This window comes from Harpia harpyja, chromosome 4 (assembly GCF_026419915.1).
Source record: "Harpia harpyja isolate bHarHar1 chromosome 4, bHarHar1 primary haplotype, whole genome shotgun sequence".
Lineage (NCBI taxonomy): Eukaryota > Metazoa > Chordata > Aves > Accipitriformes > Accipitridae > Harpia > Harpia harpyja.
Window position 1 is genome coordinate 72,068,862 of NC_068943.1, and position 17,864 is coordinate 72,086,725.

The 17,864-nt window shown below is 38.9% G+C and overlaps 1 protein-coding gene across 3 annotated transcripts in view; it reads right to left on the bottom strand.

The window, feature by feature from the left end:
• PLEKHG1 (pleckstrin homology and RhoGEF domain containing G1) overlaps window positions 1–17,864 on the bottom strand; it is a 143,616-nt gene that overhangs the window by 89,022 nt on the left and 36,730 nt on the right. For all 3 annotated transcript variants that reach the window (XM_052784734.1, XM_052784733.1, XM_052784735.1), the window contains one exon: window positions 10,095–10,169. In XM_052784734.1, coding sequence (XP_052640694.1) covers window positions 10,095–10,143 — 49 coding nt within the window. In that variant the 5' untranslated portion in view covers window positions 10,144–10,169. The remainder of the gene's footprint in view (window positions 1–10,094; window positions 10,170–17,864) is intronic.

The window sequence follows — 17,864 nt, forward strand, 5'->3', positions numbered from 1 at the left end:
CTGCACCGCTAATGGACCTGGATACAGTGCGATAGAAGCAGCTTCCCACCTTTCCCCCGCTTCACCTTCTGCTCTCTTCAGCTTGCTGACTCTTCAAGAAGAGGACTTCAGTAGTTTGAGATATCGCTCCAAAACACGTAGAAAGCTTCTATTAATATTTTATTGCTCATAAAACATCAAAGCTAGCTCCCCTTCTGGTTTATCACCAAGCAGCAATTTCCCCTTTTTTTAAGCTAAATTAAACTACGGGGAGCCAATTAAAAAAGCAAAACCTAACAACTAAGCTTTCCTCTGTATTAATCTCTCTAAATTTAGGATATATCAAGGCCTCTCAGCCCACTTCTAATGTCAGTGGCATAGTTTGAAATTACTGCTAGACATATAATTGACTAAAAGACAAAAAAACCCCCGCTACAATCTTAAGTGATAATTAATATTATCAGGCTTGAGTTTGCTAACTATATAGTACCTGTCAAAGTTCTTCAGAGTCAAGTGGTAAATAACTGGGAGGTACCTGTACTGCTGCATGCCTTGGTAACTCAAAGGGCAAAAAAATCTTTGTATCCTTATTTTTACCACTTTGGATCTCTTGGTTTTAAGGCTGCAGTCAGCCCAAGATGAAAGAATGTAACCTTGACAATCTAATTTATCTTAAGAGTTGTAGCTTACCTGGTAGTAAATAATCAATTTTTGCCTCTTATCCTTCCATGTCCTTTAAGTTGCTTTGGAAGAAATATGGCTGGGGAGGAGGGGAAATCAATGAATCTGAAAACAGATTTCTGGCATGTCACTTGAATAAAGCAGCAAGATAAAATATGGAAGAAATTTCAAAAGGGAGGAAAGTACAGTTTTGGGGATGAAAGCTGATTTACATTTAAGAAACTGTTGACTTTACAGTACTTAAATGTACTTTACATCCTATTAGTGTAAGTAAAATCAATATTAACACTAACAGAAAGACTGACTGTTACTATTGCTCTTTTTCTGTATATTAACCCTGCGCAGTTGGCAGCAGTCTGGAGTTCTTACCACTGTTTGTGTTTCCACACAACACTATGCGGAGCAGTAAAAACCCTAGAATATATGATAGTCAAACCCCCCTCTCCCCTCCCCCAAAAAAACAACAAAAAACCCCACAACAAACCCACCTCCTGAACCCATGATGAAAGTGGCAAACTAGTTTAAATCATGATTTCTAACATGACAATTTTCATGATAACTACATCTTTTTAGGATGTTCTAAGTACTGCAGAACAGTAATTTAACGCATAGTAGTTGCTTTAACAAAAATAACCATTCTGTTTGGTGACAAAGCCTTCCCATAAAAAAACCAAAAAACCAACTCAAACTCAAGAGAAGCAATGGCTATCATTCCTGACCTAGAAAAAGCAGATGTAAAGTATACTGCTAACATTTGTAATCACAGAATAGTACTTCTATATTTTCACTGCAGGTCACGCACATCTAAGACTGCAGTATTACAGAGATACCAAAGCATACCCTCTGTCCGGGGTCTTCTCCAAGAACTATTATGGTACTCAAATTATTTTTAAACAGGAAAAGAGAATTTAAACCTGCAAGAGCTTCTTTAGGATCAGCAGCACATTTCCGAAATGGTAAGCAAGACAGATGCTAAGCACGATACAAAAATAAAAAGGGTTATTTATGAAGGCATATTCAATCAATCATTTTCTTTAAAGTATTTTATATACATAGCTAAGCTCAAAGTAATTAATAAATTTAATAATTAGTCGCCGTTTATTATTCCTGATGGCCATCCACCATGAAGAAGGGAAATGTTCCCACCCTCCAACCCCACCAAGGAGCACTAAGGGTTAGCCATCATTAGAAGAATGCTGGGGCAGGAGCTGGGGAGGAGAGGGAGCACTAGGTGCTCCCTGCCTTGCTTCACCATGCAGGTCCCATCACTTGGGCCCCATCGCAGCTGCCCTCTGCCTCCACTGGCAATTTTGAGCAAAGCAAACAGATCACTAAAATTTTTGTTCTGATCAGAAAGGCAGATGCTGGGAATTCACATCATTGTGTTTTACTTTCAGGCTCTGTTTGTGGAGAGATTTGGAGGTGGTGTTGTTTCTTATGTAAATATGATAAAGTTGAGAATCATATTGTTAAAAATTCCACTGGCAATATTTTACTCCGGATAAGCAAACTCAGCTTTAAGTCAGGCTGGTGGTCAAATTACAGCTTGCAGCTTAAAAGCTCACAGTTAGGAGAGGGACATCTTCAACCAGTTTTAAATAGCATCCAACTGAGAGGTATATTTACACTAGAATACACAGAAAATTAGTACACCACTTGTTTCTTTACGTTAACAAGGAATCTTTGCTCTTCCAGGAATATTTGAATTGTTTTAGATTTCTCTCAACTTGGAACATCAATTTAGAAATAAATTAGACCATTAGCATTCAGAAGGGCTTTAAAGAAACTAGCTGTTTTTCATCGAGACACATCAAATTTGCTTCGTGCAAGCCACACTTAGTCTCCCTATTTTGTACTACTCGTAACTGGTTATTTAATATATGCACTTTATTTATAAATCATGATACACATCATTTTGTATCATGTACAACTTATTTATACAAAAGCAAAAAGTGCATCAAACTAAAGTGCTACATTTCTTAATTGCTTGAGAGCTAAGAATTAATTACCATTGAGACAGAAAAGCAAAAGTAATTTTTTAAACATGGATCAACATAAAAAAACCCCCATAGTTTTCCAAACCTCAAGTTTAAGCAGTTAAGGCCACATAAGCTTTCTGTAACTTGCAGATGACTGGAACACTGATGTCTGGTGGGATACCAGCCAGCCAGCCAGGACACCAGGGAAAGCACTTGGCACTTGAAGAACAAGTTATTCTACCTCTTAATGGCCCAACCTTTGTAATCAGTGACTTCACCACCACTACATTACAGCAGCTGCATCTTCACATCTGAAGAGGAGCAGGCTTTACTGTACTCAACCATTTCACAATGTCCAGAACAGTCTACCTTTCACCACCCTTCCCTGCCCTACATCAAGGGAGCCGCCACCACCACTAACCTCCTCCTCTTCCCTCCACCGCGCTGAGGAAGTTCAAAAGCCCATCCAGCTAACAGCCTGTTGGCAACTGAGAAAGAAAGTGGGAACCAGCCAGCGTGGCTCAGTGACTAAGGCCGTTCAAAATGCCTTCAGGAAAAAAGCAAACTGATTCAACGTTGTGGTTTAATGCAGCATAACACTATCAGAGAATGTGAGCCACACCACAGAGCACAGTCTGGTTGCAGCAAAGCAAGTGCTGTGCAAGTATTGTTCCACTGTACCTGCACAGCACAGCAGTTGCTTAGGCTGTTGCTAATTTTCAACTTTGGTGGACTGCAGCTAGCCCAAATTTCTCAAGAGAGTTATGACAACAGTCTACAACCAGTGTTTCAAAGAAAGATGTGCCAACCTCTCACAGTGTACAGAGAGAGGCCAACAAGTTAGCGAGGAGTCAGAAACAGAATATCCAATTTCATCACCCTTCCGCTTTGCTTTTCTCCCATTTCCAATAGATTTCCGATTTCAAATCTGCTTTGGCCTCACCACCTCCTTTTATAAGCACTAGGGTTAAGAATTTCAGATATTGCCTTTATACAGACACTTCCACCTCCTTCTAGGTATGATTTTCAGGGGGTTAAAAGCTGCTACAAAATGAGGCCATGAATAGCAAGTAAGGAAAAATAGCCCAGCACAGGAAGATTATATTACTGGGGACAGTGAGAACATAGCAAGCATGTACTATATTTTTCCCCAGCATTCTTCTAGCTTCCAACCATTTTCAGCTAAAGGGATTTCCTTGGTTTGCAGTGGCTCATTTATTTGGAGCTGTCTTCCAGAGACTTCTCTGGTCTCCTCTTCAACTCACGTGAATTTTTAACATTCACAATATCCTTTGTCAGGGAAGCCCACAGCGTCTACCACATTCTGCGTAAATAGCCAAGACCTTTTATGTTGAAATTCACCCATCTAGCGTTATCCAACAACCACAAGTTCTTGTCCACAAAATAGCACAGTTGGTTTATTCCAAACATCTCTTCCCTTCAGTTAGGCAGCAAGAAGCTGCAGGAAACAGAGAATGGAGCAAGGAATAATAAAGAAACTAGTTCCAAAGAACAGGAGCAGGTAGACGAAGTATGCAATCACCATCCTCCAGCACACGGATGTTTTTGTGCCCATCTCAGCCCAGTGATATACCGTTAAGCCTATGAGTGCACTATTACCATGGTTAACTGTGACTTCACATGCACTTAAGATCTGAAAAAGCTTTAGAAAAGATGCTTTATTTTCCCATTTACTTTTGTATTTCTTTAAAACGAGTACAGTAATAATAAAGTGTAACAACTTTCTCCATAAACATGGCACAAGATAGTCCATTGCTACGTGCCTGCTGAAAGCCCCAACAGTGCTGCGCAGAAGGCAGCACGCAGCATTTACTAACCTCAATGACCGCACCCTGGCATTCCTGCCACGAAAGAATCAGTCTTAGCAAAATTTGGAGGTAGAAATACTGATGCTATTCTCTTCACCGCATTTGAAGGATATGATCCCATTGGGCAGTCTACGGATATACATGGCTGCACTTGCGTGGTTTTCCTGTGCGACATTACATATTATGGCAGAAATAGCATGCAAACGTAAGTCAGAGGAGTTATAAAACTAAATGAGTCTTATCACAAACAACAACAGTAACAGCTGGTAGGCTCCCACTAGTGCCATCAGGTACACAATGCAAGGAAAAACACTGCTGTTACTATAGGATATTTTACAATGACATAAGCTTGCTGTCCACTGGGATTTGTCAGTGGCTGTTTTTAAAGCCCAGGTGTAACATTCGTTTCCTTCAGGATGCGAGTGTGAACCACAAAGTCAGTAAGGGAGGATCCAGCTGGGGGAAGTCATGGCTCTTGCTTAATGAAAGAAGATGGAGGGGAAAGGGGGAAAGGAAGACGAGTTTGGGGGAGTTTACCTTCCTCACATGTTTCTCTTCAAAGATTTCTACTTTTAAGGAACAGAAAAACAACCAGTCGAGCTGGCTGGAGAAACCTAATAAACGTTCCCACATCCACACACCTTTTCTAAGCATTTTGCACAAAGCTACTGCTAAGGTAGCACTTGACTGATACCCATACACTTCGAGCGTGGGAGCCTTCCAAATGGGTACTAAGGTAGACATCATCTGGTTTCTTTGAAGCAAGCCTAGCTATGTTATGAACAGCTGTTCAAAGGTATCATGACAAAAAAAATTAATCAGCAATCCACAGGATGAAACACTTGGTTTTTTATGAAAACCATTCAGTATCATGAAAACTTTGTTAAGCTATCAAAAACAATTCTTTTAATTCTATAAAAATAGATAATTCATAATGAAAAATCTACAGTCATTCCCCTGAATTTTTTTGCAGATGAGCAATTGCCCAGCTCCAGACACCATCAGGAGCAGTCGCTGTGAACCACAGCAGCCCCTCTGCAAGGGAGAGGAGGAATTTGTGCAATGGGTGGGGTACTCCTGTCACAACCTAATTTCCAATGGTTAACTATACTAGAAGTTTAAGAGTGACTTTTCAGCAAACACAGGCAGAACAAATGCTAATTCCTTTGCAAGCTAAAACAGAAATACACTCAATCCACTTCCTGGTATTGACATAGTACATTGTTCTAAATGCATCCATTGTAAACAGAATATAATAGCTCTGCCGTAGGAAAACAGTTAAGAAACAGTTCTATGTGGATCACGGTAGGGTTTTTTGTTTTAATTTGTTTGTCTACCACTCCTTGATAGCTACACAAGCTTCTTGAAAAATATTTTTCACATGTGATATACATGCACGTCCATCTTTGCAACAGCTGAATCTCCAGGTCCTGGGTTTTTTCCCTGCAATAGCACAAAGCAAGCAGTGACATTTATAAATGTAACTGTTGACTCTGAAGGGTTTGACAGAAGAGGTGGCAGAAAAGCAAATAGTCTGCCCACTCACTGGGGACCCTCAAGTCAAGGACTAAGTTACAGTAACTTAATTACAGGAAACTCATTTCTCAATTGTCTGCTTCTGTGTGCTTCACGGCTTAACTCGAGTATATGGAGCAGTGGGTCAGTGGGTGAGGGCAGGGAGGGGCACCGCTAGGTTAAAGCAACACTGATTTTTTAAAAGTTTCCAGATAATCAGTTACCCTGCCAACACTTTGCTCAACCTAACTTAACCCTTATAAATGTGAAAGGTTAATTGTTAGAAATTTGTAACAACAAATACTTTTTTTTCTTTTTTTTTAAGCCAATGATAGCAAGAATATTTCTTTGGGAAAAAAAAAAAAAACCAAGCAGCAATGAGATGTCTGGAAATAATTAAGAAAGTTCACATAAACATTTATGCATGTAAGTAGCGGTGATATTTTAAACATGAGAAATTAAACACTCACTTCCCAATTCTGACTCAGACCAATGAAACATTTCTCCATACTAGTAAACTGTATAAATGCTAAGTAAATAGAGATGCGTACGATCAAAGACTATGGAAGTTTATCTTATAAGTCAGTGCTAGAGCAGCCACTGGCATGTGCCTGGCAGTTCTTTTCAGTAAGTGTTATCATAACATTCTTTGAAAGTAAGGGTATTTATGAGAATAAAACAACAAAATCTCTCAAAGTTCTAACTTCCAGCACTAATGATTTAGTATCATTAGAAGACACTAGTATCAGGTTTTGTCTTTAGTAGAACATTTTCATCAAGACATAAGAACAGGTCTCTAAGTGAAGACTCATTTTTATTTATTATTTCACCTTTTTTATCAACATCTAAAAATTAATTTCAGAAGACTGATTAAAACCAAAGCATCCAGATTAAACCAAGTTTTGTTTTACTAAACATTGTATCTGTTATAGCACATTTTAATACAAACTGCTTGAAGAATTTCATAATCTCTTATTGCAACAGAATACAATAACAACTGTAATTTGAAAATGAAGACTCAGCATTATGTCATAATTTTAATTAGCTATATTTTATTGTATGAATTTCTTACTTCACCAACATCACTAGTAATCCATCTAAGTACTTGAGGATGTGTTACTAAAGTCTAGAAAAAAGTGTTTCAAGTTGGTAGTTATTCAGCTTTTTTCCCCTCAAGCTAATAGTTTATAAAACACAGAGTGTCATAAAAACCAACACACTCCAGCAAGCTTCACTGAAATTGCCTGTTGCACCTCGAAACCTACAGAGCTTGTTTCCACAGGCAAGAACTTTACCTATTTTTCAGGTGTCTCATACCTCGGTCAAAAATCTGAGGTATTAGGTTAAGGAGGGAGGGAGGGTCAATATTATTTGGAAACAAAAATAATGCGGTGAAGTCAGACTATTTCCAAAGGCCAAACATGAAAGTTGAAGCGCAGCATGCCAGAGAAGGCCCTGCCACGTCCATGCCCACTGCCTTGGGAACCCTGAAATTGCACATCCCAGGAGGCTGACACTCACCCTGCCACCCATGGGAACAGCTGCCTTAGCATCTCATGGTTTAAGGCTATCTATATGTCTACATACACACATTTCTATATGTGTATATACATGCGTATACTCTATGTGTGAGAGAATTCATAAACAGTTATACAACCTTACATGCATGGTTTCTTAATGACCCAGACAAGCATTTTTCATGTGTCTTCTGTGCATACGGGAGATTTCAAGTCACAGGAATCTTGTACTAATTCCCTCAAAATGTACAACAAAGCATACATAGAGTAGATTTTTTTTTAGTTGTGGTATCCCTAAACACTCTAGTCAAATTTTGTGTCTGAAAGCTTTCCAGGTTTAGCTTTCCTTGATAAAGTGCAGGACACTGTATTATGTGTCTGCTTGATTAGACAGACATCAGAAGCTACTGAAAAACACAAAAACCTTGAAGATACTGAACAAGATCCACAGGGCAGTTTCTAGATCCCTGCCTAACTGCAAAAATGTTTCCGGAATGTTTTTTACCTGTTGGCAGTTCTGGTGAAATGACACCACGTTTACAGAAACAGAGAGACACTGAAGGCTTCATGAGTCTTCCAAAAATTAAATGAAACAAGCAGTTCCCTGCCTCTCTCTCCTGTGCCTAGACCTGAACAATCCTGTGTTCAGTTTCAACCTTCTAATTTGGGGATGGAGCTAGCATGAAAATGATTTGAAACTGGCACCTTGGATGTCCTAACCTCAAAGACCATTGTCTTTTCAGTATCTAACAGGTACACACACTAGCTCTCAGTCCTCGCCCATCCCTCTTCACAGGCACCAGTCCCTGACAGCCACTGTAAGGAGGAGAATCAATCTTTGTTTGATGGCCATATGATGCCATCAGTGACTCCATCATTAATGATGCTCTGCAGGATTCTTTCCATTCTCTCCCCTTCCTTTCCCCAGACCCCTGCTCCCACCCCATCTACAGCTCGGTGCTATCACAAGACCTACCCTCTCTAACTGCTGACATAAAGCCAAAGCAAACCTTGCAACTCACTGAAAGCTGCTTACAGGGTAAATTAAAATATAAATTTACAGGGTAAATAAGAGAAAATAAAGTTACCTTTCACAGACACAGTGACTTTGCCCCAGGTTTGATCAGATTACATCATCCCTATGTCTCACTCAATTCACCAGAACTCCTCTCAGACGCTAGAGAGCTGAAACACAGCAGTATCTGCCACCATTCCACAGCCAGAAAAGACATTCCACATGTAACATATGTAATCAGTGTAATTTTAACACATTTAGACTTCATTATACCTAGGAGAGCCACAGATGTGATCACATAGGCTACTTTTAGGGAAGCAGTCAGCAAGGTACATGACAATTTGTTCCACATCCTAACTCACAGCACGAGTGTAGGCTTTGGTTCTAATTGGACTTCATCCCAGTGCTTTTAGCATAGGGGTTTATTTATGAGGGGGAGCACACAACATGCAAATCAGAGAGAATTCAGTCTTTGAAAGACTAGCTGTAACTGCATCTCTTATGTTGAGAGTTCTCACAGTAACACGCACCACGCTTTACAGTAAATTTAAAAAAGAAATTAACAGAAAGGCCTTTTGCAGTCAAGCATAGCTTCATATCCTTTACATGGAAAGAAATTTCTTTCTCTGCTGTTATTGATGTGCTTTTTGAAATTAATATTGCAGCATGTTCCTTGATGCTTTTCAAATGTCAAAATTGAGGTTCAGATGCAACACAAATATTTAAAACTAAATTTTGAGATGTGTATGTTTAGGTTTAGAGAGAAAGCAGTATAAACCAGCCTGAGCTGCAAGCTTTATTCAAATTAAAACACACATCTGAATGAATACAGCCCTTGTGTGAGGAAAGCAATGATCTAGAAAGCAAGCGTATACATGAGCTACTACAAGTTTTGCCACAAAACTGTCAGAAACACCTCACAACCTTCATGTGAAATAGCAAATTTTTATAAAATATTTTAATGAAACATTCAGCAGTGATTCTGAAGGACTCAGATTAGCAGGATTACAATTGTTTTTAAAGAACAAATTTTCCCTGAAACCAAGTACCAAACTTTCAGATGTGTGAATTTAAAGTTAATGGACCTTGAAAAGAAAAAAAAATGGTCTCATTTTCAGAAAGACTGAGTATCTCAAGATTCCACTGATTTTAGTGGAAATCATGCATATTCAATTCCTCCTTGTATAAATCAGCCCACATCTTAAAGGTCAGCTTCGGTTCTATGACTCTTAAGTATCCCATACGAAAAACGAGCCCCCGTCAACAAGATCTCTTTATCGAAAGGGGACAAGACATCTTCTCTAAAGCTGAAATCCTAGCAGCCCACTGGTCCTCCCCCCTCATTATATATTTTAATACTATCATGGATGATGGGCTAGGGAGGGAGGGAAAGGTTACACAAAAATAAGTGAAAAGTTCCTGCTATTTAGATAAACATGCACACATCAAATTAATTCAGCCCTCCCTTAAGTTTAAGGCCAGTAAGGGAAACTCACTTCTTCACTTCAAAAATTATTCACAAAATCACAATGCTTCTTTTCTTTAATAATTAGTCAAAGAATGAAAGAAAACTACTAACCTTCACTCCTGGGGACAGGTTCTGTACCACCTGGTGTTTTATCTGGCATCTCTGCAGACACAGGCTTAGTAAAACCTAATGGACACAAAGCAAAGTAAGCATTCTCTATTAAAACCAGTATGTTTCAGTAGGACACTCCCCTGCCCCATGACCCCTGCGAAGGATGGATTTTCAGCTTTCATCTTACATACAAACACAGAAATGATATGTAAACAAGCAAAACTCCCTAGAGATTAACTGCAACACCATTCAGCAGACTGTCACCTGGACATACTGCCAGGTAGGAAGGCACAAAAGGACCCTCTAATAAATTGCAGTGGTAGACTGAAAGCACTAATTACATCTGGTGAACTTCTGTCTTTGAGTTTGGGTATTCTCCCCACCCACCCAGTGAATTTGTAGCGAGAGGCCAATGAACTGGGATGGAAGAGCTGCTTACACTCACGCACTGCAGAAGTTAATGAAAGAGTGACCATGCAGAGTGTCACGTCAGCTTGCATTAGACATAAAATCCCATTAACTTAAAGCTTTACTACACTGTAGAGCACCAATATTTCTTCCATCCCAGCAGTGGTCAGAGAAGAGAATTCTTCTCCTCAGGAAGGCAGTGAGCCCGTCTCCTCTTACAGCAGTGTTATGCACCCTCTGTGGTATGGCTGATGGCCAACGTGTGGCCAACCCATACTGACTGGGATTTTTTATCCTCCTTTTTAGCACCTTTGAATATTTTCCCATCACCAGCTGGACCGACACTCCATTTTACATAATGAAAGCCTCAAGATTAGATAGGACGCATTAAGACAAGACAATTCAACAAGAGCAGGATGCTCTGTCTGAAGGAGACTGTGTGCCATGTGGGGCAGGGACTTCTCCTCAGCTGGCAATTCAGGTAACACAGTGCTGGGTACAGCACTACACAGAGCACACAGCGCTGGAAGTACTAGCAGTACAGCCTGAATTCCTACTGAAGTCACTGAATTATCTTGCTTCTGACAATGTTGAGGCAACAGAGCTGATTTGGCATGCAGATTTTAGATCATCATCAGATCCAGAGTTATGAGAGACCTCCCTGGCTCACCCTGCAGCAGAACTGAAACTGAACATCAAAAAATGGCCTTTTTTTTTTCCCCTTCTTAAATTACTTTGCTCTCAAATTCATATGGCTTGTTTTGAATCCTGTCACCAGGCCTAGAATGAAAACATTTCTGCCCTAGCATCCAATAAAGGCTTTGCGTTTACAGTAAAACCAAACTATACAAAATACATAGGATTTCTTAAGCAATTTAAGTCACAAAAAGTATTTCAGGTGTCCTATCCAGGGCAAGTACATTTGTCTATTTAATTCACATATACGTAAAAGGCTTAGAAATGTTAGACACATCTGAGGCTACAACCCACTAGCACATCCCAGGGTACAAACCAATTCTTATTCAGCTGATGGAAACTGTACCACGTATGATTTTCTACATCAGCCAATTAATCTCTACTCAAGATAAAATCCACCAGGCCTTACTCAGGAATTAGTTTGTCCTTAACATGTTTCATCCACACAACATTACCCATACTGAAGACTTGGAACTAGCAGAAAAATCTTCTCTAAACTCCCTAAAATTAATAGGAATAATGCTTATCCACCTGAAGGTCTGTGCACATGAGTTCATAAACCACAGCTGGATCGCAGACTGAATAAAAAGGTGTGCCCTCAACAAAGGTTTTAAACAACTATAAAACACCTAACGGTCTCCAAAATCCTTTATAAATTTGCTGTAAAACAGAAACCTACTCCCCAGAATCCTGCTTATCATCACGGAACAGTTGGCTAGAATAAATACACCAATTCTAAAACTTGGCAAGCTCATGTCCAACCTTCTGCATTCAATGATACACTACATATTGTCTGTGAACATTGCACCAGTTTATAAATCAACTTCTAGTTATCCAGTGATTTACTAGTAAAGTTGATAGGAACTAGTTAATCACACAGTGCATTTGAACCAAGAAATCACATTAATAAATACAACATTTACTTCTGTGATTCATATTAAAAAAAACCAAGAAAATGTTTTCTGTAAATTCTTAATTCTAAATAAATAATTTCATGTCACAAATTCAGGAAACTACATGTTTAAAATAATAAAACATAGATATCCATGTATTTGTTTTCTGGTTTTGGTTGGTTGGAGTTGCACAGAATTGAAATAAATATGTAAGTAAACTTCACCATGAAAATGCTCATGGAGTCACTCACTGACTGTCCTGGTTTTGGCTGGGATAGCATTAATTTTCTTCTTACAGTACAGTGTGTTTTGGATTTAGTAAGAATAAACCACGACACTGACACATTAATGACATAAAATAGGTAGTCTCAGAAATAATTTTGGGCTTCTTTACTGACATTTTGTAGAGGTGCTAAACACAAGCAAGAAAAAAAAAAAAAAAAGACTCTTTTCCTGGCCTCTTCTGCCCCCATTTTTATTTATGCAAGTCCAATTTTCCTTGTCTGAAGTATGCCAACACTTCTTTCTACTTGAGCTTCTAAAGAAGTGATAAGCTTGCTTTTGTGTCATCAAAACTCAGCATCAGAAAGCATTACACTTAAAGTAAGACACCTACCTACCAACAGTCACTTCTCAGGAATTTAACGGAGTGCCTGTGCTCATCCCTCTCTGTGGAACATGACCTATCACTCCCAGCACAAAACTAAGTGGGATTCAAACAGGCGTTGAATAACCTTGGCATTTTTAATAGCAGAGTGGTAAATTGAAAGCTGGATCATTCAATTACTGCACACAAACCAGCGTTCAGACTTTCCACAGCTACAACAGATCTCTGTTTCAAGAACTCATTTGGATAATCCAAGTCAATTTAAAAACTCCTGTCCTGCTAATGGTTTTGCACAGATTGACCAATTTAGCAGCTCGGCATTACAAGAAGTGATAGCAAGGGAGGCTTAACATAGTTATAACAGGTTGAAGAAAGTCAGCCTCTGTGCCTAGAAAAGCCATCTTCAGAACACTGTCTAGAAACACTTGCTACTCTCTGGAATGGTTTGTAGCAATGAAACAGTCTGTGAAATCCGTTGCTGTTCCCTATTTTTTTCTAAATCACACAGGAGATTACTCATAGCAGAACAGTTCAACCAGGTGCAAACATGACAGGACCCATACAGAGCCTTCAACATTTTCCTTTAGCATTGTCAATTTTAAAAATTACACCTAAAAACTAAGGTCCAGTTACGTGGCACAGAACAGTATTTTCAGTGACTTCTTTAAAAAGCATGGAAATCCATATATTTTAAGACGTAAAACATACGCTTCCCCCCACCTTCTCTCTCATGAATGCAACTCGGTTCCACAGTTGCTAGAAATCGCAGAATATACTAAACAACTTTAAAAAAAAAAAAATCCGCATTTGTGGATAAAAAGGCCTATTTCATCACTCCTACTCATATCACCAAGTAACCAAGATTTCTCTTCATGTAACCCTGATAAACTTAATTCTTGTAAGATTTATTTTGCTTTTCTTTTCTTCTCTGAGATGTAAAATAAAGCTAGTGGAAGGAGGAAAGTTTGAAATAAAAGAAATATAGAACCCCGCTCTTGCTTTCTGTAACATACCAAGTTTTTAATGACTCAAAAAACAGAAGTCAAAGTTTAGCATTCCTTTATTTATTTATTTATAAAGCTCCTAGTTTTAATCTAGGAAGGAAATCTCTGACAAATACTATTCATCAGACTAGGAAAGTAAATCTCTGCAGTAAGACCAAGCAGGATGCATGTAAAATCCAGCAAAGCAGCAGCATTTGGGGTATAAGCTTGCTAGTTAAATGTAAAATAAAGTAATTCTGGCCCACTTTCTATAAAAATAAGCTCCACTTATCTAAACAATTGGGATACTACTACTAATTTAAAGATCAATCATATAAAGTACCTTATAAAAACAGTCTTGCAAGACCCTTCCAAACACTCTCGCAATATAATTATTGATATAGCTTCAATTGGCCCTGCCTCTTTGGCACAGCTGTTCTAGCAGTCCACAGGGTACTTGGTATTTCTGAATTCATTACTCAAAGCTGCCTCTTGCACTCCTACCGATTGCTTACTCCTCTGGGCACTTTTTCACAGAACATCCCAGTAAGAGAATTTGAAATACATATGCATTCATAATTTATGAATAAACACAGCCATACTGTTTACGTTTCTTAATTAAGCAAAACCCTTTAACAGTAACCAAAAACGTTCAGATGTACGACTATGCATTTTCACAGGCCATAATCAGCCAGGGCCACCCAAACAGGCATACTGGGAGGTCCCAGTTCAAGAAATTTGTTGTTCCTTCTAGTAGATTGGTTTGCCTTTAAAATCCTGAGCTGCTAAAAATTGCAGATCACCTTTAACGTTATGAAAAAAATAAGATCTCAGTTGCTTTAAACACAGGATCTAAATCAATAGCATGTTATAGTTTAATTAATGGGAAAACATTCAAACTTATAGGACATCAGTGACTAAAAAATATTTTTAAAAAAGCATGCTTGGGAAAAATATGAATTACCTGCATTTCACAGACAAATATAGTCCTTGTCTCTTAAATTAACTATACTTTGCTAAAAAAAAAAAAAAAAGAAGGGTTTCCAGTTATTAAAAACAGCTATTAATTGAAGTATCATGATTTTCAATTTTAAAGTTTAATGGAAAAAAAATTCATTGGAGAGAAGACTTCTTTTCCATCTTTGTTTTCTCAGCAATTTATCACTGTACTCTAAAAAAGCATCAAGCAGCTTGAAAGAAACTATTGTTCATCATAGGACTGTTTGCAGTTGTAACTATGGAGTCCAACTATGTATTTATGTTGAACAACAATCATCAGTAACCAAAATCTAACCCGAACCTCCTCCTTTGTGTCAAAACCCTGGCCCCTGGTCTATATCTGTTCCAAATAGCTGGAAGTGATCATATTTAAGGAAGTTGGTTGGATTTCTTCAAAAACTTTTCAGATACAGTGCCTTAGACAGACACTGCATTTCTTTCCTGTCTTCCAGAGGCACAACCAGCATTAATATTAAGGTTCTGCTGTGGCCGCTTTATTCACAATCAACATACATGTTCCTTTAAAATACTGTATTACATTTTTAAATGCAGCTTTTTACAGATTAAACAGTGCTTTACGAATACAGATCAATATATGTAAAACGACTGAAGCCCTGAAGTTCCACATTACACGCTATGCTGTTAACAGTAAAGACATCTGCCGGTTTATTTTTAAACAGTATTCAGATGAGTTCTTCCTGCTGTAATTAAAAAAAAAGTATAAGAGTGGGTGAGGAGAAAATGGACAGTAGTAGGTTTTTTGACATGAAATATTTTGTAAATGCGCTAGGACACTTAGATGCCCACACACAGCCTGGACAGGCTACTGCACTTCTCAGGTGAATGGTATGGGATATTGGCCTTCTGAATGCAGAACCACTCACAGAACCCCAAAATCAGCACTCAGAGTCTCAGGTTGCAGGACAAACTCCAGACTCCAAGGAAGGCTACAGCAAAATTCCCACCCACATTAACACAATCAGAACTTGACATTTGGCTGTTAAATACTGCATATATCTTTGTTAGAGAATGAGGACGTCCGTCCCGGATCTAGTTTTTGCCATTTGTTTGCCTACAAAATCCCTTCTGGAGCAGATGCATTGCTGCTCTGTACCCCACAAGAATAGCTTTGATCCCAGGTCACATAAACCATAAAAGCAAGTTTATATGCTAACACTAACACAATTCTTTCACATGAACCAAGAAGTGATGCTGAAAGAAACTCTAAATTACATGGACAGAAAGGATAGAAGTTAGGAGGACACAAACCACTACATTGCTGCTCCTATTCACCACCACCCCTCAGCCTTTCTAAGTAACATAGCAGTACCTGTTTAAGATTAAAATGTTATTTCAAGTTAATATGTATTCCTTCAAAATTGTACAGAATTCTAACAGCTCCTTTCATTCCTTTCCAGCAGAGCTGTGGATGTGAGTGCGAGTTACCGCTTCCCTTCTCCAACAGTCCTCTCCTTCAAAGTTCCACAAAAATCTCCCAGCCTTTTTTCCCCTGCACATCAACTCATACTGAAATGTTCCAAGTTTGGGTTGTTTTTGTTTGCTTGGTTGGCTGTTTTTTTGTACGATGCTACACATTTTGTTCATTTTCCCAAACCAGGTCATCCTTGTACCTTCTTTTCTAGAGAAAGGCCAGTAACAGTGGCACTTAAGACAACTGCACCAACAGATGAGCTGGTCCACACAAGACCATCTGATCTATGTTGGCAAGAAGGAGCCAAACCTCCTTTGCACATTGTTTGGCCCATCGATGAAAATCATAGTAACATCATTCTCTCTCCTGACCCCTTCTTCAAAACAGCATAAATCTACAGCATCCTCTGCCTAGTTTCTGGAGCTAATCATCCATATTGCAGCTGCAAAAACCTAACTTTTTCCCATCAAGCAAAGACCAAGTCACAGAATCCCTTTGTCACTTTCATTTTGGTTTACTGTAATTCCCTGTGTTTGAATGTGAAAAACGTCACAAATGTTCTAGTATAAGGAATGAGCTGTCTGGCTCCTCTGTCGTTTAACTTCTACGCATGCAGCTTCTCCCTCCTCCAGTCTCTCCAATAGCTCTGAATCCATTCCCAGTGCTATCCCAAGGCTTGGGTTATGGTTTTCCAAGCCCACTAAAAGATCAAGTTCAGCAGCTAATCGCTCTGTTTCAGTCTGCAAGTCAAGACAGCATATTTTTTAAAGTAACACAGGATATGAGGTCTAGGAGAGAACATGACACAGTATCTTCTCCTTCAAACTTTGTATAGAATGAACTGCTTGAAAAGATGAGACATACGCAACATTTGGTCAGTGTCCAACCACATTGCAAGACTCCTCACTTAACAACATATGCTGCTACTATGCCAAGTGAAACAAAGAGGAAACCTTGCCCACAGGGTCATCTAGGAAGAGGAAGACAGATCAAAACCTTGACTGACACTCCCCAAATACCCTTGTGAAGCATAAGTTCAAAGCCTAAGCAGAAAGATATCAGTTTTAATTGGTGAAATGCATGTATTTACTTCTGATCCATTAACTCCGCGTTGATCACAGCAGTTTATCAGCTCAGCAGAAGCAATAGCTTTCGAACTCAAGTCATTTAAGCTCAGGTTGTATAAAATTACTTAGTATAATTAATGACTTATTTTTCTTTCTGTAAAAATGAGCCGTTAATAAGTATTATTGAAAATATCCTCTTTTATATATGCAACTTTGCTGAAGATCAGCCCTACATTGCATATAATCATGCTCTACTACAGCAAGCTGATAGAAAACAACCCAACATCTCTCCTGCAGTGCTAGGAAATTGTGACAGCACTTTCCCATGATGGCATATGCATCTCTGAACTAGAAAGCCACCTGTTCCAGCACAGCTCCCGCAGGTGGCACTAGCTGCTCCTTACAGTGCCACACAGTGCTCAACTTGCAGGCAAAACCAAATGCTTGTAGAAGACGCTGCCTCTCCCTTCTGGTCAGCTTGCCAAGCAAGTGCTACAAATCCTTCTAACTTTCAGGTATCTGAATTGTTCTGCTTACCGCTCAAGTCTGGATTTGAATTTGGATAGCCTGACAGCTAAGCTAGTATACCACCTTTTGCTTATTTCAAAACTTCCTATCATCAGAATAAACCACAGTTCTTTTCTAAAGCACTGGGCATTTTTCAAGTTATATACACATACACTGC